The sequence below is a fragment of the Cetorhinus maximus genome, chromosome 3, assembly GCF_964194155.1.
Source record: "Cetorhinus maximus chromosome 3, sCetMax3.hap1.1, whole genome shotgun sequence".
Taxonomy (NCBI): domain Eukaryota; kingdom Metazoa; phylum Chordata; class Chondrichthyes; order Lamniformes; family Cetorhinidae; genus Cetorhinus; species Cetorhinus maximus.
The window spans coordinates 44884021-44909495 of record NC_135881.1 but is presented as its reverse complement, the minus strand read 5'-3'; the positions used below and the strand labels follow the sequence as shown (position 1 = coordinate 44909495).

Sequence of the window (25475 nt, the reverse complement as noted above, 5' to 3'; positions counted from 1 at the left end):
AGTTTGAAATTACTAATTAACAAACATTGAGCTTGTTAATAATCCAATAGTCTGCAATTTTTCATTGTCCACTGCATTTTTAGGGCATTGGGTATTGAAAAAGTTTGGGAGTATTTGATGTGGTGGCACAAGTGCGGAAGAAAAGCCTGCCACTGGGACCATGGCTGAATGTAGCAGCAGGTTCTACTGTTGAAGGCAGCAGCAGCTTTATGTTTTTTTATTAAAAACTAATTTGTTTCTTTTTTAGAGCCTTCAAGACAAAATAAAGACAGGTTCTGAGATCTGTGACCTTTAAATTTGTAGATGTGACCAATTTCCTCTTCACAACAACCCCTCTGCTGCATGACATCCAGGCCTCGACTTCCGATTGGGCGTGGAGCCTCCCTTTCCACATGAAATTGTCCGCCTTCCCGCCGGGCAGCCACTAATTGGCCGTCCAACACTTGATTCAATGAACTGAGTTGGAGGGGGTGGAAGCGAGCAGACCAATCAGTTTCCATTGCATTTCCCTCACTGATGCAAAATGTAAAATCCAGCCCATTAGATACAATGAAAATGATCAAGTTAATAGAGCACTACCTTCTTCACTTTAGATACATAAAATCAATGGCCACAAGCCACTAACCAGGGAGCATTTAATACTTAAACAATCCTCCAGTACTCAGTGATGGAGTTGGTCAAGTTCAGCGTGAATACTAAATCAGGCTAGACAAGTCAGTAGATTCGGTCCAACATGTCCCACATCGTGTCCAAGTGGTTTTAAGTGACAAGAAAGAATCCCTGGATGGTCTGATCAGACAAGACATTATTGCTCCTGTAACAACAAAACCTCATGGCTCAGTTTAATGGCAGTCATACCCAAGAAGGATGGCAGACTACACATCTGCTTAGATCCTAACGACTTAAAGAAGGCCATCAAGCAAGAGCATTATCTGCTACCAATGATTTAACATTGCTGAAAAAGAGAGACATGCTAAGCTTTTTGTTTTGCACTCATCAGGAGAGATCGCAAGGTGACCAACAGCAAAGAGAACAGCAGTTCATACTGCATGAGAAGAGTGTGCTGGTTGGTTGGCAAGTGGACTCTGATTGGTACAAGCATTGCCATGGAGAATGCAGCAGGGAACAATTAACAGTTCAGAGACAACTTGCCAACTAATCAGCACTCTCTTCTCATGCAGTATAAACTGTTGTTCCCTTTCCTGTTGGTCATCTTGCAATCTGTCCTCATGAGTGAAAGATGAAAAGCTGAGACAGCAAGTCTCCTTTATCAGCAATACTCAAGTTCCGTACCGCCAAATGTCTAAATGATTGAACACACCCACACAGTGCAAGACTTCCGAAATGGTTTTTAGCATTGAATCTTGATCAGCAGTCATAGAACTTAAACAATTCCACATTCCTTTTGGATAATACTGCTGGAAGTGTATGCCAGGTGAGATCAGGTCGGTGCTGGGTGCTTTCTAACGAAAGACCGTGAGCTGTCGGAAGGACATGCAGATGCAGATCATTGGAGATGACTTTGTGATGGTTGATTTTGGAGAAACACTAAGTAGAGATTTGGGACCATAACAAAAACCTAGAAGTTTTCCTACATCGATGCAATGTTCATGGAGTGGTGTTAAACATTGAAAAGATCAAACTTGGGAGACAGAATGTTACTTTTATTGGAAATATTGCGATGGGGATATGACTATGTAGATCCAGCCGAAGTTATGGAGATGCCAACGCCAAAACAAACACACAAAGAATGAATACCAGTAAGGATAGTGCACTTTTACAGATTACAGTTAATTTAATCTCTCAATTTACAATTTCTGGTCTCCCACATGGCAAGCCTGTGGTTTCTAGAATGGATTTGATTATTTAAAGTTGAAGTGAGGGTCTTGTAAAGCAAGAGGTTCACAGCAGTTTGAGGTTTCTTTTTGTCAAATATCTAGCAGGTTGGTTCTCAGATGAACTTTGAAACTGGAACAGGTCAAGTACTTTTGCTGTTTGATGACTTGCAGCTAGTATTAGTGTCTGGTTCTTACACTGGCTGACAACTGATGGTTCTAATGGATCTGCTGGGACCTGGGGAGTGCTGTCCCTGAACTCAATTTCGATCAAATGACTGCTGGGTTATCACTTCTGACCTCCATCCAGTCTAGTTTGGATGGGGCAGGCCATTGTGATACAATGTGATACAATGGAAGTTGATAGTGGTCACTGAGTTTTGGTATTCCCTTTTGTCAAGTGTGAAACATGGAGACAGGCAATCTGGAAATTTCGTAGTCTTTATGTGTTGACCTATCCTCAAGCAATGAGATGTGTGAATTCCACAAATGGTTGTGAGGTACCCTCACCTATGTCCATATTTAAATCTCTGAAAGGCTTCATTATGTCGAACAGATGCAGGAGAAAATTACTCTTTTGTCTAGTATTGTATCATATTATGAACTTTCAGGCAATACTTTTTTAAAAATTGGACACAAACAAGCCAATAAGATGGCTGCTGCAAATTGTGACTTTTGGCATTTGAACTATAGACAGTATCAAGTCTCTGACAAATACCTGTGGACATATGATATTATGCATGTGGAACACCCCCAGTTTCACATGACAACAACTTAATCACGCTATAGTGGATGACCCATTTCAGAAGCAACAGCATGTTGTTATTTGGCAAAGCTGGCCTACAAATTAACTTAATTGCCTCCATCCTTGACTTTCAAGATGGACGAATTGTCCAAGAGAAGTTGATATTACAAGGACAGCAATTTGTGGTACCAGCTGAATCACAAAGAATTAATGTCAGTTGCTCATTCAACATACATTGGCACACAAGTTTACATACATAGAATCTGCAACAGCCTCCATAGGCCCAGAATATCAACAGACCTTAAACAATAAATTACAAACTGATGGGCTTATCCATTGGCATTCTCCAAGCAAGAAACCCATTATTTCAGCACAAGATTGGGGCTGGGCCTTGTTTGAAATTTGAGGACAATCTTTGTTAGTAACAAAGCCATACCCTGCTCAGTGTGTGTGACTATTACAATAATTTTATCCACATAGCCAGCCTCACTTCTGTTGCCACGCACAGTGTTTTGAGAGAACATCAAGAGATGTTAGCGTGATTTGGGATAACAGATAACCTAGCGATATATAATGGTTCACAAGTAACATCTGCAGAATTTGCAGTGCCCACTAAGGGATAAGGATCAAGAGATGTGACATCAACATCTCATAACTCGCAGTCCAATAGCAAGGTTGAGAATGCTGTCAAGACCTTGAAATGGCTATTCACAAATTCAGAAAGTCCAGTCAATCAGTGTTTCTAGCTCTGTTATGTTGGGGCAATTCATTAAGTGAAGGTGTAGGTACAAATCCTGCAAAGAACCTAATGGGTTGTAGGTGCAAGACACCACTTCCTTAAGTGGGAACACTCCGACAGCTAAAATTTCAACTGAGGAAGACCCTTGGGCACTTGCAGGCATCAGCAGCAATACTATAGACAGGAATACTGAATCATCCCAAGAAATACAGTGCAGATGAGGCTCCCTGGTCAGAGAACTTGGAGTGCTGGACCATACACACGCAGGCTAGACCCAAGAAGAAATGATGTACAAGTCAGAGAAACAACATACTAGGTGATTTGTGCCGATGAGCCACCTTGTAAGCAAAACTCCTGAGTTTGAGAACTTTTTTGAAACACAGCTTCCTAACAGTCCTCTGACCTGTCCAGAGACTCCAAACCAAGAAACGACAGCAACACCTGAAATACCTTGTAATCAACCACATCAATTGCAGATCTGTAAGACATCTAAAACTACTGTAACTTAACAGGCTATTTTATACGTGTCAATAAATCATTGATATTCTTTAGACCAATTCAGAACTATTAAATTGTATATTTCTACTATTTTGAAGTATTAACACTATAGTTTCAGAATCAATGGAAGAAAAAAATCAAATCTTTAATCAGCACCATACAGTGTCTGTAACAGCTGCTGTACAGCAGTTCCGCACCGTAACATGCAGCGTATCTGGACGCTGAACATCCCAACTACAAATTACAAAGTTTCAGAAAAAGCGATTAATTGAAGAATTTTCTTTCCAGATATTACAGGGCAACATTTGGAGTTAGCAGCAGTTCAGAGAAGGTTCACTCAGTTAATTCCTGAGATGAAGCAGTTAGCATATGAGCAAAGATTGAGCAGATTGGGCCTATACCCAGTGAAGTTTAGAAGAATGAGAGGTGATCTTATTGAAATGTGTAAGATTCTGAGGGGACTGGACAGGGTAGATGCTGAGAGGATGTTTCCTTTTGTGGGGGAGTCTAGAATTAGGGGACACAGTTTAAAAATTAGAGGTCTCTCTTTTAAAACTAAGATGAGGGGAAATTTCTTCTTTCAGAGGGTAGTTGGTCTGTAGAATCTCTTCCCCAGAGACCAATAGTGGTTGGGTCATGAATATATTCAAGGCTGAGTTAGATAGATTTTTGATTGACAAGGGAGTCAAGGGTTATGCGGGCAGACAGGTAGGTGGAGTTGAGGCCATGTTCAGATCAACCATGACCTTACTGAATGGCAGAGAAGGCTCGAGGGACCAAATAGCCTACTCCTGCTCCCAATTCTTGTGGAACATCATTTCAACACTGAGTAACGATTGCAGCCAAGGCAATACTCCGGCTGAGACAGGAGGGTGGAACCCAACTTGTTAATTTTACAGACCAGTAGCTGAAAGGATTTTTCCTTGTGTGCAATGTGGCAATCATACAACTTGCTAGTTCCGCTACAGTATTTTAATTGTCAGTAGAAATATGCAATTTAATATTCTGCCCTTACAAATCCCTCAAATGGCAGTTTCCTCCCAGCCAGTTCAATGATTCGTGTCACCGTCACCTTGTGGAAAATTGGCTCTAACAAAATTGAGCAGAAAATAGTTGTTGGTGCAATGTTCCTGAACTATGCAATATTACAGCAATGAAAGGCTTTACTTCTGACAATAGTTAATCCCAGGTTAGAATATATTAGCAGCTCTGTCATTTTTCAACGTGGAGTCTCAAGAATCCAGGTTGTATTACAGAACTCTGGGAAAAGTTGTTGAGACAAGATTTTGCAAGCAAAAATGTACTCTGCTGTGCCAAGGTTATAAAAACTTTATAAAGCAGTCTGAGTGTTAAGTCCTCCCATTCCCACATTTGCATTTAATAACTGAATACAGCCACTGATGCAGAAACATCATTCCACTAGTCAAAAAACTTGATTTCTGAGACAGGGACCTTCTTGCGCACTACAGTGAATGTTGCTCGCAATTAGTCTGCTGCAATTTAATTTGAGAGTCATGGGCTGCATAACAACTCATTTCATAACACTTGTCACAAGTTTAGACAAAACATTTGGGGAAAAAGTATTTTTCTTGCACATTACCTAAATAGTCTATTTCTTTTAAATTAAGAACTTGCAACTTGACTAACTAACGGCCAAATATCTCATGTTATTGGCATGACACATTCCACGACAGTCGTTTGGTAGCACAGAACGTGAGTATTGCTGCAAAGAGACTTTTTGTTGAAGCTTTTCATCTTAGGTTTCATGAGGTCATTTTGCAAGAATGCCAAATGCAAAGGGAGCAACAATTTATCGCGCATGATAAGAGAGTGCTGATTGGCTGGCAAGTGGACTCTGGTTGGTCGGGGTGTTGCCATGGAGAATGCACCAATTGTTTGCTTTGCATTTGGTATTTTTGTGAATTGTCCTGATGAGTGCAAGCCGAAAACCTTCGTCAAAAAAAGTCTATTTTTTTTCAGTAATAAAGAGTGTAGTTAAATTTCCATTGCAGCTCTCTGTTAATTCAAAACAAAATGCAGACTTGTTTCAAACTGCAATATGTAGCTTTTTCAAGGACCACACGAGCTGGCAGACATTGCCCCAACCTGGAAATCTGAGTTTCCAATTGTGCAATAATTTTAAAAATGATATTTTCAAAAGATTCACCAACAAACCAAAGAAATGTAATTTGCTTGCTAATTTTTAAATTTATGAAGAGACATTTAAAAATGACAAACATAGACAATGAATGAGAACTGCACAATTTGTAAGTAAACCCTATTTCACTTCAGGCCTAATATTTAATAGGTTGGATTAAGTTTGGAATAATGCTGGACTCACTGCCATGGCATGGTGTTTTCACATTTTTGTCGACTGAACGTGTTTACAATATTCACAAACCTCAATTTTTATTGTGATCGGTTTCAGTTGAGACATTAAACCATCAGTAATCTTCTTTGCCAATATCCTCCTGATTTCTCCGAACTGGGGGCATCCATTCTGACTGGACATGATTCCACTGAAACAGCTTCCCTCCAATACCTCACAAACAGTCAGTCATCATGTTTGTGCCCAAGCAAGGACTGGTATATTATTAGACAAAGGAAAGAGAGGTAATGTTACAGCTGAGCCCACTCTGTCCTCACCCAACATCAATATGTGCACTTGCCAGTATAACACACTTGTTAGTAAAAGGAAATAGGAAGCCAGGCAGCTTTTTATTTAACCCTCGTTACTGCACTGACTTGGAAGAAAATTGCATTGAACACGACTGAGGTCCCAATAAACATCAGATAACTCAGCAGAGTGTGGAAATTTAGCCAATTTATATCGTCACGAAAGTATAATAATTCTCAATATTATTGTGATTTATTGTAAAAGGAGGTTAATAGTGGTGTTTGGATAGTGTGTGTGTGTGTGTGTGTGTGTGTGTTTTAATTGAATTGAAGACAGCTGGTCTGGAGGCTTTGACTCATCAAAAGAAGCTAGGTTTGAAATGCTAAATACGTAAACATGGCTGAAGTTTTAGAATGGAAGGTGAGGAGGACTTGCATTTTTAGATAAATCAGGGCAGCTTGAATTTCAAAGAGATGGTAGGAGGTTTACACAAAGCCAGAGAAGCTAGGCCAAGCAGTGTGTTTATTTTTCCCAAAGGACACTGATAATATTAGCACCATGAAATGACTTAATATTATGAGAAAAGTAAAGTTCCAAAGACATATGGGAACAATGGGATTTACATTAAAGGGGAGAAACATGTATAAAGGAGATTGAAGCTGTGTTAGGGAAAGTATTGTAAGATCTAACAGAAGTGTTAAAATCCTCCAGTATTTGTGCATCAAGCCTGTTGTCCACAGAAACCGAAGCTGGGAAAGGCCACTTTGAATTCTACTGTCCAGGGTGTTGTGTTGACTTGCCTGGATCTGTTTAAATCTTTGTTTTTACTGTTGCCTTAACAGGGGTGTAACTGGAAGCCAGATTAATTAGGGGTTTTAGGAGTTATTATAGTAGTGATTTGTAGACCTATGTGTGTGCTTGAAATCTTTTCTTCTGTTAATAAATGTTAAATTTAGTTTTCGAAAAAATCTCAAGTTTTGGTGGACTTATTACTTCTGAATTCAGGGCACGCACCTTGAAATAAAACACAAATTGCAAAACCATTGTGACTGCGTGATCAAGTTTCCCTCGTGGATTTGATCCTTCTGGCGCACATCATCCACCATGTCATAATAATATAGTTTAACTACAAACAGTATTTACCCATAGAAATCACTGGAGAAACTAAACACTTAGTTTAGCTGACCTTTTCACATTTTACTTTGATCATTAAAACTAAAGTTAACGGAGGTTACGACATCAGGTATGCTGCCTGACTGCGGTAGGCTTGGAGTTCTCCCAAAAGACTTCAGACACCAAGTTCCTGATGTCAGGTGTAGCCACTGAGGGGAATTGTTGTGAGGAGAGAAATGAGGTGACCAGTTCTCTCAAGCCTCCAAATGATTAGTTCAACAGCAGCATTGGCAATTGTTCAATGCAACAATAGGCCTGAATTATTAAATAGAATTAAATAAACAATTTGAATTTTCAGGTTTAAAAATTAAATGCTATAACAATTCCCCAATTTGAATGGAAATTATAAAACTTGTCCTCACAATTTGGAAACATGAACTCTGCCTTCAATCAGCAAATCGGCATCTGAGTTATTGTTTGCAATAAAGGCACAAATATGGTTTGAAAATAAAACTGTCAAGTGATTTTATTTCAGGTACTGCAAACAATTTTTACTATGCATTCCAAGGTGCAGTTAAAGACAGAAACCTGTGCGACAACTCCCCATGTGCCAGCAACATTAAAAATAAACTTTAATGGTGCCTTCCCAATGTCTAACTTGCCTTTCTTTAAAAAAAACCAAGATGATAAAACTGCTCAAGTCTTTATTTGATCTGAAGCACCGTATGGAAAAATTTTAGTAGCTAACAAGAGAATAACTAAAAATTGATAAAAATGTTCCTGCAGCGAGCCATGCACTCCGCGGCAGGTTCCAGATGTTCAACATTTTTGACATCAGTATGGAAAAATTTACTGCTAGTCTAGAGAAATTTAATATCACCATTCTTGTCATATCCCTCATAGCTATTAGGCAAGGTCTGTTAAGTTATAAAGCAGGGTTCATGATTTTTTAAAAATGGCATGGTATTTACGTTTGCTCATTGTTCAAGTGTTCCATATGGTTCTGAACAAATAAATTCAAAGTGCAAGGCAAAAGAAAATGTTAAGTTTCACATAATCTTTGACTAGATTGTTCAAATGATTATGTAAAATACATACATATGAAGTTTGAGAAAGCAAGGACCTTTTTTTCCATTCATTCATAAGACATGGGCATCATAGGCATTTATTGTTTATCCCTAATTGCCGTTGAGAAGATGGTGGTGAGCTAGCTTCTTGAACCACTGCAGTAGATGTGATGTAGGTACTCAATCGGAGCTGTTAGGTCATCAGTTCCAGAATTTTGACCCAGTAGCAATGAAAGAACAGTGGCATGTTTCCAAGCCAGGATGGAATGTAATTTGGAGAACTTACAGATGGTGGTGTCCTCATACATCTAATGCCCTTGCCCTTCTGGACAATAGAAATTGCAGGTTTGGCAGGTGCTGTCTAAGAACACTTAGCAAGCTGCTGCAGTGCACCTTTTAACTGGTAAGACTGTAGTCATGGCACACCAGTGAGGAGAAAGTAAATGTTTAAGTTGTTGGATAGGGTGCCAATCCAAGCGAGCTGCTTTGTCCCGGATGGTGTCCAGTTTCTTCAATGTTGTTGGAGCTGCACTCATTCAAGGAAAGTGAGGTATATTATATCACACGGCTGATTTGTGGCTTGTAAATGGGAAAGACTTTGGGGAGTCAGGTGGGTCACTCACTGCCAAATACCCAGCCTCTGACTTTGGGGAGTCAGGTGGGTCACTCACTGCCAAATACCCAGCCTCTGACTTATTCACAGGATTTAATGGGGCTGGAATAGTCAAATTTCTGATTAATGATGAAACTCCAGGATGTTAATGGTGGAAGATTCAGCGATTGTAATGCTGTTGAATGCCAAGAGGAGATGGTTAAGGTCTTGTTGGAGATGATCTGGCACTTGAGTGGCAGAAAAGTTACTTGACACTTATCAGTCCAAGCCTGAATATTGTCCAGGCCTTGCTGCATTTCGACATGGACCACTTCATTATCTGAGTTGCAAATGAAATTGAAAACTGTGCAATCACCAGTGAACATCCCACTTCCAACCTTGTGTCAGAGAGAAGACCATTGAAGCAGCTGAAGGTGGTTGGTCTTAGTTCACTTCCCTGAGGAACTCCTGCACCGATGTCCTGGAACTGAGATGATTGGCGACAACAACTACCTTCCTTTCTGCTAGGTCTGACTCAGCCAGTGGAGATTTTTCTCCTAATTTCCATATACTTTGATGTAATCCAGTCTCCATGATGTTACACTCAGTCAAGACCAGGCACACTAACCTCAATTCTGAAATTAAACTCTTTTGTCCATGCTTGGACTAAGGCTGCAATCAGGTCTGGAGTCAAGTGATCTTGTCTTTCGCACTCTCACATTAGCTTCCAGCATCATGGGGATGGGGGTATTCATAGAGCCAACTGCTCCTATTAGTTCTTTAATTGGCCATCACAATTCATAACTGGATGTTTTAGAACTGGAGAGCCCCCTTCTGATCTGTTGATTGTGGGATCACTTAGCTCTGTCTATTAGCACGCTGCTGCCACTGCTCAGCGTACCTGTAGTCCTATGTTATAGATTCATAAGGTTGGCACCTCATTTTTAGGTGTGCCTGGTGGTGCTCCTGGCATACTTTTTACAATCTTCATTGAATCAGGGTTGATACCCCTGACTTGATAGGAATGGTAGTGTGAGGGAGCAAGAGGTTACAGAATGTGGTGGAATACAATTCTGTTGATGATGGGCCACAGCACCGCAAAGATATCCAGTTTTGAGCCGCTTGATTGGTTTCAAATCTACCAGAGTTAGAACGGTGGTTGTGCCTTCAGAACTCGGGAAAACTGGTCAGTAATGGCGCTACCGAGCTACTGTTGGTGACTGGCATTGAAGCCCCCATCCAGATTACATTCTGTGCACTTCCTACCCTCAATGCATCTTCCAAACAGTGTTCAACATGAAGGTGTCATCAGCTGAACAATGGCCATGGTGGAAAACAGCAGGAACACCATGATCTGCAAATTCCCCTCCAAGCCACAGACCATCCTGACTTGGAACTATGCTGTCATTCCTTCACTGTTACTGGGGCAAAATCCAGCAATTCCTTTCCGAACATTACTGTGGACATGCCTACAGTACATAGAGTGCAGTAGTTGAAGAAGGCAACTCAACAGCACCATCTCAAGGACAATTAGGGAAGGACATTAAATGCTGGCCTAGCCAGTGACACCCACATCCTATGGAAGAATAATTTAAAAAAGGCTATTTGACTTGGTGCCATGAGAATGGGGTCCAGAATCAATATTGGGGACTCTCAGGGCCACTCCCTGCCGAATATATATGAAGGTGCCACCAATTCTGTTGTGCCTGTCCTGCCATGGGGTAGTCTGTGAGACATAGTTCTCCCAATTTTGGCACAATTCCCCAGAAATTATTCAGGGGTACTTTTCAGGGTTTGCCTTTTTCAAGTCTGGTGTTAATTGTATATCAATTGGCGTTAATTGTATTCAGGTGGTGTGCATTAACTGGAGACTCAGTTGCACCATATATATATTTATATTTATATATTTATATATAAATAATATAGATAATATATATTTACACATATAGGACCAGTGGTTATTGGCTCAAGTGCACAATATGTAATGGCTCTGTAAAGAAAAGCATGCAAGTGTATGAAGGCTAGGCTTCAGTGTTGTATTTTTCATTGCCTGGCTATCTGAGTTTCAACATCCGTTGCTTAGGTCAATGTCAAGTGGTCCATCTGTGTTTTTTTTATTATTGGAATATGTACGATAATTATTGGAACATGTATGATCTGTATGAGTACTTGAAAGGCTATTTCAGAGGGTAGTTCAGAGTCAACGACATTCATGTTGATCTGGAGTCAGACATACGCCAGACGAGGTAAGGAAGTCTTTTCCAAAAGGGCATTGGCAAACCAGGTGGATAATACATCAATTTGCTAATTTCTGCTCACCTTAACTGAGATTTTTTTTTTAAATTCCAGATTTATTTAATTAACTGAACTTAAATTCCCCAGCAGCTATGGTTGAATTTGAACTCATGTCTCTGGATCATCACAAGTCCACTAGATTAACATATCCATGATGCTACCAGACCCAGAAAAAATCCGCCTAAGGTAAATCTCTGCAAAATTAGCAGCAACACAAAGAAAAAAGCATATCTCTCTACCAAACTAATAATATAAAACTTTATAGTGTTAATAAAAAAAAGGCACACAACATGCTTTAAAACTCCATCCAGTTGGGTTAACATAGTGCACAGCAGTCGCCTTTTAGTTCATTATGACAATCTAATAGTAGCGACTAGATTGATTTTGTTTTAAAATTCTGTTTTTTAAGCAGAACAGGGACAGGGACCTGGCTGTAATTTCTTGCATCAGCTGGGATTAGGTGACCTTAGAACACCAATTTTCAGCCCGCTGGATGCAAATTTGCTCCCATTTAGATGTAAAAAGTTGCAAGTGTTGTAAATAAAAAAAACACAATGAGAAAAGAACAGTTGATCCTCATTATACTTTAAGTACAGTATTCACCATAAACTACATATACCTTTTTTTAATCTTCAGAGTTATTTAAGGATATTTAACATCTGTTTTCTCAGAAGTAGCTGTTTAGGAGCTTGGCCTAAGTTTACAGAAGCTGAAGCACTAACAGTCATTTGGAACGTATTTAATTGAAAGCAATAGCTGTTGGAAGAATGTCAGAAAAGATCCTTTTACCTGTACTTAGGACTCAGTTTTCCATGATCAAATACTGCTTTTCAATGGGACAAGAAGTGCAATTCAGTAGACAATACTGTAGGTAACAATTATTTTAAGTCAAATTTTTGAATCAATTCAGCTCAGTTTCATTTATGTTGGTACATGGAGGAGCAAATAAATTTAGAACAGCCGTTTTTGCACCCATATGGCCTCCAAATTTTGCACTGCAAACTAATCCACCCCATTTGAGCTGAAGGTGTACTCGGTGCCATACTGACTCAGGTAACTTAGTCACCATTAATGCCTGCCTGAACCAGGCATTATGTTCTTTAAATATATAAACAGGGGTCTATGCCAGTTATAGGACACTAGTAGTGAAATTGAGGTACAAGTGGTCACAGTTTGAACCAAGCATTCTCAGCCTTATTCTACCAGGTCTTGAATGGCCGAGAGCAGGCGTGCACTGGGCCAATGCCAGCATAACTGGCACCCCAGGAAGATCACATTTCCTGCAACAAGGTGGCCATCCCTCTTTATCAATGTCCAAATTGTCCCAGCTGAGGAGCTGTAGGAGAGCCTGTTATTATTGTCAGCAACATTTTAAAATGAGGCCTGAAGCCAAATCTGGTTTTGGTCTCAAGCTGGTGCATGTTACGGGCATAAGTTGAATTTACCAACACTGTCCATCTTCTGACTGAATTCAGCTCAAGGCATATGTTCTCACTTGTTACGATTTCAAAAGAAAATTTAAAAATGCAGCAGTTACATAGTACTGCCAGCATCATATTTTGCCAACAAATTTGAAAGCGTTAATAGTTCAAGTAATTATTTGTGGCATATTATACATGGACAGTAAAGCTGTACTTTCCAAGCATTTCAGTAATGTGACCAGGTTATTTCTTGGTCAGGAAATTACTGCTTGGCAAACATTGAACTCATAGTGCCAGTACTGGCCAGTGACAGCACTCTTGCCTCTAGGTCTGAAGATCGTGGATTCATGCCCAACTCCACAGAATTTAGCACATGACCCAGGCGGGTCCTTCAGTGTATTACTGAGTGACTGTGTAAATTGAAAGTACTGTCTTTCAGATAAGACAGACTGAAGCCCCGTCTGTCTTCTCAGGACGTAAAAGATTCCACAGGATGATTCCAAGAAAAAAAAAGCGGCCAGAAATTTCCCGTCGGCGATTTGGGGGCAGGGCCCGCTCGCCGACGGGAAAATGACACGGGATGACGTCATCCCAGTCCCTTTAAATTTTTAGGAAGGCGGGCGGACAGTGAAATCAGCTCTCTGCCCGCTGACCTGTCAATGGCCAATTAAGGCCATAGACAGGGTCATTAAGATAATTAAAGACCTGCCCGTCCAACCTTAAGGCTGGAGGGCAGGCCAGGAGCCCCAGCAGGCTGCTGATAATACATGAAACCTCATCCACTGGCGGGATGAGGTTTCATGTCCGTTTTTAAAAACTTTAATAAAGTTTATGTCCTTTTTATTAACATGTCCCATCTCGTGTGACATTGTCACATGAGGGGGACATGTTAATAATTTTTATATTTTTAATGTTTTTGACACTGTCAGTAACCGCCGAGACAGCACTTAGTCTCAGGGAGATGTGTGCTCTTTCACGAAAGAGCGCACTCTGACAGATGGGGAATCCCTCCACCCCCCGCATCCTGTCGGGCAGACCGCTGGGCGGGTCTTAATTGGCCCGCCCACTCAAAATGGCGGCAGGACCCGTTTCGGAGGTGGAGTTCAGCTACCCGCCCTCCGCCGAGCCGGTGGGGCCCGCCCACCAGCCAAGGGCAAAATTCTGCCCAAATCTTCTAGTGTCCTGGTCAACATTTCTCCCTCAAACAAAACAGATCAACTGGTGATTCAGCGCCTTGCTGCTTATGCCTGCCACATTTGCCATCATCACAACATATCAAAAATATGCCATTAGCTGGGAAGAGCTTTGGGAAGTCCTGAGGATGTGAAAGGCACTGTATAAATCCTGGTTATTTCTTCTGACTGATAGTTCATTTTATGTAATCTTATCAAATTATTTTACAACAGATTTACTATTTGTTTAAGTTAATACAGGCAGGAGGGTCATGTACAAAATCCTTCATATGAGCAAAAGGAGGACTTTAAATTAAATTTTTAAAATTAATTTGCTGATAAACACCCTTCTAACAAGCAAGAACCACAACAGGAATCCTATCTGAAGATTGGGTTTACATAAATAAAAGCAATGTAATTGCAGGTACTGGAAATCTGAAATGAAAACAAAAATGCTGGAAACACTCAGCAAATAAGGTTATCAAATCAAATCAGTCAATTCTTACGAAAAGTCATCAACCTGATATGTTTACTCCATTTCTCTCTCCGCAGATGTTACCTGACCTGTTGAATATTTCCAGAATTTACCTTTTTTTACTAATTCATTGGCTAATTATACCCTTATTTGTGTCCAGTCTTAGCATTTTAAATTAAAATGAATAATCTCAGTTACAGCAAGTTCAAAGCCAGTACTTAAAGGCTTTTAGGATATTTTTAAACAGTGTTAAAAGTTACAGGAGTTGTTTTCACTTCTCTGGTAGCCAGAGTCATATCTTCAATGCTTGAGACACAGAGTGCTGTAGTTAAGTGACTGGAGGAAGAGAGCAAACATCTGCAATTTTATTCCGCAGGTGCTGATATTGTAAAATATAATAATTTGCCTTGGATTACAATCTAAACTGCAATCACACTTCACATTAGAATTTACTCCTGTTAAGTGTACATTTTGAACGTGTTATCATGGGAGACTTATCCTTCTTTCCATAGGGAAGTGACTTGATCTTCACAGTGCAACATTAGAGCCTGTATGTATTTAATATTAGATTAGAACATTTAGTTATCACATCTTTGATAGGGTACTTGCATTTGGAATGACTTTCTGCAGTGGATTTGGTGCTTATCCATGCATAAATATAACAACTTCACATCCTTAAATGCATTTTAATGGTGAGGTTGAAAGCAGAATACTGTTTTCACAGAACTAATGGCAGAGTGGCACAACCCTGATACCAAATTTTGGATACTGGCATTTAACCACATATCTGCTCCTCCCCTGAAATTGCTATATCATTTGCACACAAATAACGGTTTGTAATGTTCGCTTCACAGTTAATAAAAACAAAGAGCTGAAAAAACTTCACAAATGTTGCCAAACCTGCTAAGAGAGAAACAGAGTTAACGTTTTGAGTCCAAAATGAAACCTCTTTGGAACGGAGTTCTGAAGAAGTCATACTGGACTTGAAACATTAACTCCGTTTCCCTCTCCACAGATGCTGCCACACCTGCTGAGTTTTTCTAGCACTTTCTGTTTTTATTTCAGATCTCTAACATGCATAATATTTTGCTTTTATTTTAACTTCACAGTTATTTTGAGAGCAAAATCTGACTCATTAGCAAACAGCAGCAGATCTCAGTACAGGCTTCAGCTCAGCATAAAATGGCTCATTAATCTTTGACATCAGCTCTCTAAAGAACGCAAAGCTTTTTTTTATTACTAAATATTTTGAGCACTGTATGTAGTTTAAATGCTGTTCAGGCTGAAAGTTGTAAAAGTACCAGCCTCTATCTTTGGCAAAAAGTCAACATGACTTTCTTTTGTCAAAGCACAGCTTAAAAACATTCTGGGGAGCTCTATTGTACTTTCAACAGTGCATTCACATATATTGATATATGTTGGTACAATTTAATTACCCCTTAAACTCTATAGACAGCTAAAACATAGGAGATACTTGATGCAATGAAAAAAAGACGTTCAAATCAAAATGTAAGTGAAATGACACTCTGATGCCTGAAGAAATTCAATTATACCTGCAATAAAAATCAAACTGCTTATTGTTAATCATAAAACTTGTAAATAACTTGCATTCCAGTAATCTGTCCAAGAAATCTGTATTATCAAATAAAGGCAAATCAGGGCAAACTTCAAAAAGTCTTGCAGTTAGGCTCTCTACAAATGTGTGAGATCAATTGAGATTGATATTAACTTGGTGGTCTGAAATCTTTTCCAACAACCTATGATCAATTTTAATTTCACAGAACCTGGCCTTGAACAACATTAAACTTCCCCTTATTTGTTCATATTTTATTATACAAAAGTGTGATGTGAATAGAACCAAGTTGGATGATAACAATACAACCCAGTTTACAACATGAAACAGTCACAGGCCAGGCTACTCTTCATGGCCACAGGTAATACCTTCATATCGGTCTAAATGTCATTTCCTTGAAATTCCATTGTTCCCACAGTATCCTGTCCTGAAATAAAATTCCAGGATGGGAGGTATTGCTTTGCACAGCTGCTTTTATCAAGGAGGTTTTGAGCAATTTTCAACATATCATCAACTTAATCTTCAGGCTTTTTTTAAGTTCCTGAAGCACTATCAAAGCTCTTGGTACGTAGAAGTTACTTGTGCAAACTTAATGTGTGTAAATTTCCAAACAACAACCTGCCCCGAATACGGTGACCTGCTCTGAAACAAGTACCATCATGGATATGCTGCCATACTTCTGGGTTAAAAGCTGTGCAGGGACGTCTCTTAAACTGAGGTCATATTGTGAAAATTTGCATTTTACTACTCTTAGCTAAGTTATTGCTTAGTCAGATTTTATTATTTTTTATAAGCAAGATTTGTCTGATGTGGATATGTTGCAAAAACTGACCTTGTGGGCTTTTGATAATTTTTTGATACATAACAACTTTTGTGGAGGCTCCCTCTTCAAATATCAACCTTTGAAAACAGTTACAAAAGATCTACAATAAAAATTAACAGGCCTTCTCATCAAAAGCACACGAGATCAGTCCGTGCAACCTCCCCACATCAGACAACCTTGCTTTTAAGAGTATTAAAATTTGACTAAGCAAGAACTTAGTTAACTGTAGTAACATGCAAATTTTCACAATGTGACCTCAGTTCAACAGACACCCCTATACAACTTTTCAGATACTTTGCTGCAACAGGAGGGGTATGGAAGGGTGGATGAAGAGAGAAAATAAAATTTCAACTGTGCTGCAAAGGTACACAGAGCATAAACACTTAAGTGCCACAGCGCTCCGGGTATTCTCGTATTGATTGGCAAATGAGTTTCACATCTGTTTGAAATGAACTTTGATCACAAAAACATTTTTTACACACCAAAAGAATTACTAACATTGAACTGTAAAAGTGAAAAAACCCCAAAGGAAGCTACTGAAAGCACTGCATCACTTCCTCTGCATCTCAACAGCTCACTATATTTATTTTCCATGGCTTGAGCATGATACAATCAGGTGCAGACACCAATAAGTCTGTGAAACAGATGTCAGGTTTCTTCTTCAAGAAATAAATCCCACTGTATTACTTTAAATCAGTGGTCCTTCAGAATTCATAGCATCCTTTTGATCTATTCTCCCTCCCCGACCCCCCGTGAAGCAAAATTACACAATCCAGTGCAAACAATGGTAATCATCATAAAACAAAATTTGAAACTTGCAGGTTCCCAATCTCAAGCTGAGTTACCATACCTGTATCATTTGCAGATCCTGTTGATAATGCTGGCATGATTGCTTCTGCAAAATGTCACGAGGAATATCACGTAAGCACTCAGCGTGAGGAAAGATTATTTGTAGGCCAGGTCAGTCAATGTTCGTATGTTCGCTCAAGCCCACCTATGCCAACTTGTCGGTGAAGATTTATGTCATTTGTAGTTGTCCCCTGGATAGAATAATAATTTTATAATCAAAATATGACTCAATAAAATGATTTTTTTTTTCTACCTTACATTTAAAGCAATGCTCTGAGTTCAAACTTCGGAAATGGACATTTCCATTTGCCACACTACATTTCAGTGGATAAATGAACAGCTTGTCAAAGACAACATTAATGGCTATTCTGAAGTTTACAGCCCAGAGCCCTCACACTTAAGAGTTCACCATACTCTAGACAGGTAGAACATGCCGTAAGAAAATAAAAATGAAACAATTTGTGTTAAAATATTGTATGTATTGACTTGACAGCATTTCAATGGATGAGTGAATTTCTGCACTGCAGATGACAATTGATCAGAACAATCACTACCTCACAATCAATTCCAACAAGGCTCAGCTGGTCAGCCAGGCATGGTCAAATCAATACAGGGCAATCTGTACTTAAGAACTGCCCCTATAGGTGGTCATCCATGTATTTTGGCTTTTTGAAGTTCTTTCCGTTATCAAATAGTCATCTGTGCATTGCAAATTGTGGCCATCTAATTATTGCATTATTTTCCACTACATTAAATCTTCGTATTAGAGTCAGGATCCAGCTGCTGGAATCAGGTAAGGGCCTGAGTGCTTCTGTCTGTGAGCAACTTTTCAAGTTCAGGGATTACAGGATTCTTCAGTGGCCGCTTAAAAACGTACAAGCAAATTCAGATTTCCCGCACATAAAATATCACCCAATAATTCAAAACAAGAACAAAAATACCTGGAAAAACTCAGCAGGTCTGGCAGCAACTGTGGAGAGGAGCACAGTTAATGTTTCGAGTCCGAATGACCCTTCAACAGAACAAAGTAAAAGTAGAAAAGAGGTTAAATATAAGTTGGTTTAAGGAGGGGGGGGGGGGACAAGAAGAGCTGGGTAGAGGGCCAGTGATAGGTGGAGATTGCCAAAAGATGTCACAAACAAAAGGACAAAGAGATGTTGAAAGTGGTGATATTATCTAAAGGAATGTGCTAATTAAGGGTAGAAAACAGGACGAGCAAGGTACAGATAGCCCTAGTGGGGGTGGGGGGAAGGAATCGAAAAAGGCTAAAAGGCCGAGATAAAACAATGGATGGAAATACACTTAAAAATAATGGAAGTAGGTGGGAAAAGAAAAATCAATATAAATTAATTGGAAAAAACAAAAGGAAGGGGGAAAATCGGAAAGGGGGTGGGGATGGAGGAGAGAGTTCATGATCTAAAATTGTTGAACTCAATATTCAGTCCGGAAGGCTGTTGAGTGCCTAGTCGGAAGATGAGGTGCTGTTCCTCCAGTTTGCGTTGAGCTTCACTGGAACAATGCAGCAAGCCAAGGATGGACATGTGGGCATGAGAGCAGGGTGGAGTGTTGAAATGGCAAGCGACAGGGAGGTCTGGGTAATGCTTGCGGACAGACCGAAGGTGTTCTGCAAAGCAGTCACCCAGTCTGCGTTTGGTCTCTCCAATGTAGAGGAAACCGCATTGGGAGCAACGAATGCAGTAGACTAAGTTGGGGGAAATGCAAGTGAAATGCTGCTTCACTTGAAAGGAGTGTTTGGGCCCTTGGTCAGTGAGGAGAGGGGAAGTAAAGGGGCAGGTGTTGCACCTTTTGCGGTTGCATGGGAAGGTGCCGTGGGAGGGGGTTGAGGTATAGGGGGTGATGAAGGAGTGGACCAGGGTGTCCCAGAGGGAATGATCCCTGCGGAATGCCACTGGGGGGAATTAAGGGAAAATGTGTTTGGTGGTGGCATCATGCTGGAGTTGGCGGAAATGGCGGAGAATGATCCTTTGAATGTGGAGGCTGGTGGGGTGATAAGTGAGGACAAGGGGGACCCTATCATGTTTCTGGGTGGGAGAAGAAGGTGTGAAGGCGGATGCGCGGGAGATGGGCCGAACACGGTTGAGGGCCCTTTCAACCACCGTGGGTGGAAAGCCTCGGTTAAGGAAGAAGGAGGACATGTCAGAGGAAATGTTTTTGAAAGTGGCATCATCAGAACAGATGCGATGGAGGCGAAGGAACTGAGAGAATGGGATGGAGTCCTTACAGGAAGCGGGGTGTGAGGAGCTGTTATTTTTGTTTTTGTTTTGGATTTCCAGCATCCGCAGTTTTTTGCTTCTAACCCAATAATTCAAGCCCAGGACTCATGCGAAGCAGCAAATTGTGAATCTGTACACTTATTTTAATGCTGTTGTTCAGAGCTTACCCAGTGCTTTTGCTCTACCTGAATATTTGTCATTTTACAGAAACAGTGAAGCTGTTCTATGCGTATACAGTATGAAGCAACACCAATTTAGTCAGACCTGTTGGTGACCTTAACAGAAAGGGTGTAATGACAGTGATAACCAATAGAAATGGATAGGGCAAAGAAAATAGTCCATCTAAAAGCATAACCAGTGAAAAAAATTCCCATTGTTTTGTTTCCTTAAAAAATATCACAATTTATCAAGCAATTTTGACAGAACAAAATGACAGCATCACCGTGTTAGAAATTAAACTGCAAGACCACTGCTCAGTCCATTTTTTTGAAAGATGCATGTCAAGTAACCAAGTCTACCTCCTCCTCTCTTGGAACTTACTGACATGACTGCAATCAGTACTTTCCCAAATTTTCATCACTGGTTCCCCCCCATAGCTCCCAAAATACCATCCTGCACACACCAAGCTCTTGATTACATCTCAATTGTGCAGAAATCATTAAATCATTTAGAAGACATGAGATAGTCTCCCACTCAACTCATCCTTTCCAATTTGTGAAATTCCTTACCTCTTCAATGTTTTCTCTCGACAATCCTCAGCCTTTTTAAAATCCATTGGCATTGCCGCAAATTACTTATTAATGTTTGTTAGTTTCCTTTTGACCCCTTTTAAACTTGGTGAAGTCCAGCGCACTCAACCTTGGCCTTCCAATGGCCTGATAGTTTTTTTAAACTTGGATAAACCCTGAGTAATTTGTTTGTACAAGAGTTCCCTCCTGTCAAAAAGATCTTTCTTCCACTCCAACCATTTCAATTTTAAAACATTTCATACTTATCCAAGGGTTAACACATGGAATGCATACTGCAGCTAATTATTTAAAAGAGTTAGTTAAAAATTTTTAAAAAAACAATGATTAAGCTTGCATTACAGAGCTCCAGGTGATGGGTGACCAGTGACACAGGTGCAATGTGCTAACTTGCTTCTGGTTATATATCTACATCTTAGCAAAATTCTGATGTCTGCACACACTTCCTGTCTAAAAATCTTAAAAGTACAAGCTAAACATGAAAATAAAATTAAATCTAAATGCTACAGATTTCAACACAAACCCAAGAATGTGTCTTATAACTATGTTAAAAGAAAGTCCATAGAATTAAGGGTAAAGTGGAGGTATGAATACAAAATCAGCTCAGTGACAAGAAGCCAAGGGTGATGGTGGGTGGATTTTTTTCAGACTGGAAGTGATTTGCAGTGGTGTTCCCCAAGGATCAGTTTTAGGTCCATTACTGTTGAATTTTTATAAGCAACCTGGACTTGGGTGTGGACAGCAGCATTATGAAGTGTATGGGTGAGATGAAACTTGGCAAAATAATAGTGAAGAGGATAGTTCTTGGCTTCAGGTTGACAAAGACAGGAGGGTTAAATGGGCAGAAGCATGACTGGTGGAGTCCAATGCGAAGAAGTGTCAAGCGATGGATGCACTTTGCAAGGACTAATATGTAAAGACAGTACGCCATAAATGGCACAACTTTACAAAATGTAGCTGAGCAAAAGTGTGTCCACAGACATAAATCTGTGCTGACTTAACTGGTGGCTAAAAAAAAAGCAGATAGGTTCCTTGGGTTTATCAGTAGAGGAATAGTAAAAGACAGCCAAGAGATCACGCTAGAACTTTATAACTCAGTGCTTAAGCTTCAGCTGAAGTATAAGATGCTAGAAATATTCAGCAGGTCAGGCAACATCTGTGGAGAGAAATGGAGTTAACGTTTCGGGTCACAATGACTTTTCAACAGAATCTTTTCGGCTGGAGTATTGTGGACAATTCTTGGTACCATACTGAAAGGTAGATGTAAGGCCTTAGAAAGGATGCAGAGGACAGTTACCAGGGATGAGAAACTTCCCTGCTACGAGTGTTAATTAAATTATGTAAAGCTGGTTTAATTTTGAAGCTAACAGAAAGGCACTAATTTATTTTATCTCTTTCATTGACAGTTGGAAAACGTATGTGTTGTAACTGTGAACATCAGTGAGTCCACAATACTTACCTGATAACTCGAGGTAGGCAGACAAGAGAGGAGCAGCGAAACAAGTTGAGGGTGAGTGGACCTTTGGACCATCATTCCCCTGCACAAACCCTCCAGCCCACTTATTCTCTTCAAGAATGGATAAAGAATATAAGGAGGATTAAGTGTGAGCTAAACAAAAGAGTATGAGGGTTGAGCAGGTAGCTTCTGCACAAAAGAGGTAGGGGTCAGGATGGGAGTGTGTGGGAGGGAAGAGAAGACGTAAGTGAAAAGGTAAAGGGGTAGGTGACATACTGCAAACAAGGACGTGGGGGATAAACACACAAGATCGGGAAGGGCAATTTGCAATAGGCCATATTTTCTCTGCAACTCCTGTCCTAAATGCAGTCTATAGAGTTGGTGAATCCCTTTGCCACCATGCCACAATCACCTCAGATTCAAAACGGGAGAATAAAGGAAACAGAAAAAGATACAGGGAAACAAAAATAAATCAGTGAGAAAAGTCCACGAGAACAGAAAGAAACAAAGCCAGAAAAACAAACAGAGAAAGAAAGGGCAACATGAAGCCAACATGAGAGAGCATATTCTCTGACTTACTGTGTGCAGTGCCTTGGAAAACACTTCTTAAAAAAATATGTCAACACATATTACAACACATACAATATATATATATATATATATACGCATATAAATATAAAAGAGATCAGAATCACAGGTTTCCTCACACCCCAAGCTGTCAAGAGAACAAAATATTGAAACTCAAGTCAGTTACTTCCCATGGATAATGTTTCTCTGCTCCCAGCAGCATAGGAACCATAGTGTTCTATGAAGCATTTGACATCTGCAGCTATGTTTAGCACTTTAACTTCCATCCCTGATCCATAACTTTATTTTCTGAATGAGCTCATCAACATAGCATTAACTGTTCTTGTTTCAAGTCTTTTACACATAGCTACTTTTCTGGAGGGGTTAAAGTTTCTTGAAATCGCTAATCTCCCCTGAGGCTTGTTTATTTTGTATTTGATTTCTCCAGTTGTCTGCACACAGTCCAAGTTAAATAGTTTACTTATACCAACATTATGCCTCCCAACATTTTTAAGACATTGATAACATCTCCTCTCAATATTCCAAACAAGTCACTGACAGAACCTTCAATTCAATTATTTAAATGGTACCTGGAAGCTAAAAATTCCATTTCTTTCCTGCCAGTAAATGCCAACAGCGCATCCCCATATCACGCATCATTCACTGCCTGAGGGTCAGCAGAGGGCCTTCAACAGTATGCTGCCTGTAACACTAAACATGGCGAGTAATTGAAACTTGGCACAGCAGCACTGAAAACATCAACTTCTAGTTATCTTCTTCACAGCACATAGTATCACAAATCTTTCAGTTTTAGCTGACTTTGTAGTTGTCAGTTAACATAGCTGGAGATTAAAACAAACAGGAGGAGGAGGAAAGAAAGTTATTTAGTTTAATTTCCAATACTGGCCAGCTTCAGGAAGTTTAATAAAAAGTTAATTGGCCCCCAAGTTAAGAAGAATTGGCAAAAATGGCCACAGTCCAACCATGGGAGCAATGAAATAGGGGATAAGTGGAAAGATTTGTACATCTCCACAAGTCCCTTGAATCAGCTGTTTGGTAATTAGCCACAGTCTACAAAAGAACATGGGCATCTCTCTGCATTAGAGACACTACTGGTTACATACAGCATGAGGGGCACCACTCCACAAGCATGGGGTAAGGCAAGGATGCGGGCCTCCATGAACGACCACACTCGAGCCATCTAAACTAATTGGAACTTAACAAAATAGAGGAGTTGCAATTTAAGTGGGACTAAAACACAATAGGGTAGATTTAGGGTGAGTACAGAAGAAAATCAAGCTAAATAGAGAAGAAGCAAAAAAAAAACTTCAGAATGGCAAAACAGAACGAATCAAGAATAAGAGGAAAGTCAATTGCAAAGAACCATAAACCGTTAAATAGGGTGTAATTTTTCTGCTGGGGCATTGTTTTAAATATGGTGCCAGGAACTTCAACCCCATCAGGTGACGGTGGGGCGGACGTATCAGTGCCTGTCCTGCCATCTGATTCAGAGAGCGGCTCGCCAATGCATAATTAATGAAATTCCAAGCGTACAATCAAGTACAAGAACCCACCCAGCTGCCCAGCGGGAAAGGCACTGCTAATCCCGCCCCACCACCACACTTAAGCCAGAAATTTCCCCTCATCGGGCACGAACCCGATCGGTGCCCCCCACGCCGCCATTTTATGTGGGTGGACCAATTAAGGTAGCGCACAAGGGCGGAGGGGGGGGATTCCCTGAGTGGTTCCTTACGCTCTTTCGCACATGTGTGCGAAGAGTGCAGAAATCTCCCTGAGGCACAGAGGGAGATTTGTTTTCAGTGTTAAACTTATAAATAAAGGTTTTTTTAAACTTTTGAAACATGTCCCCTCATGTGACAGTGTCACATGAGCTGGGACATGTTAGTGAAATTTTGGAAAAATTTTTACTGATTTTTTTTTTAAACACGTCATGAAACCTCATCGCGCCCGTGGATGAGATTCCATGAAATATGCGAAGACCGCCTGGGCCCTTCACCCCGCCCACCAACCTTAAGGTTGGACTGGCAGCTCATTCAATTGTTTTAATCAGTTTTTAACAAGCCTTAATAGGCCTTTGACAGTTTGGCGGGAGTGTAACCGAGTCGGCTGCACACTCGCCGAATTGACAATCTAAATGACGCGCGGTGACATCGGGACGCACGCCTGACGTCACCAAGCATCATTTTACACATCGGCGAGTGGGTCCCACCCCCCGACTCGAAAATGCTGCCCTTAGTCTCCAGAATGGAAAATTCCACCCACAGTTGCAGAAATTGTTGGATTGATTAGAGGGAAAAAAAACTTTTAGAGAGAATGAAGGAACAGTGAAGATACGAATTGTGTATTTTGCCTTGTTTTCATAGAAAGGTTGGGCAGTAGAAATTAGATTGCGTGAAGAATTACGTAGGCAACTAGAAATAAACAAATAATATTGAAAACATTGGTGGAGTGCCAAGTGAAAAATGCACTAAACTTATGGACTACTCTTCCTGGAATGGCAAGGTGTGATTCTGTTAAGTCAGAGAGAAATTACAGAGCTTCTAAACACTTTCTATGAAAGATCCTTGAACATAGAAACTGAAGAGGGTTGACAGCGTACTCTCTCTGTTCGAAGGGGATAAGGAAATAAATCAAGTT

General features: G+C 40.2%; 1 protein-coding gene across 5 annotated transcripts in view; it reads right to left on the bottom strand.

The window, feature by feature from the left end:
• Positions 1-25475, bottom strand: part of mpp7a (MAGUK p55 scaffold protein 7a) — a 524619-nt gene that overhangs the window by 334090 nt on the left and 165054 nt on the right. For 4 of the 5 annotated variants that reach the window (XM_078537871.1, XM_078537888.1, XM_078537875.1 and 1 more), the window contains one exon: positions 17816-18005. In XM_078537871.1, the coding sequence (XP_078393997.1) occupies positions 17816-17852 (37 nt within the window). In that variant the 5' untranslated portion in view covers positions 17853-18005. Of the gene's footprint in view, positions 1-17815; positions 18006-23407; positions 23430-25475 lie in introns of those variants that run through there. The other variant, XM_078537885.1, reaches the window with a different exon arrangement.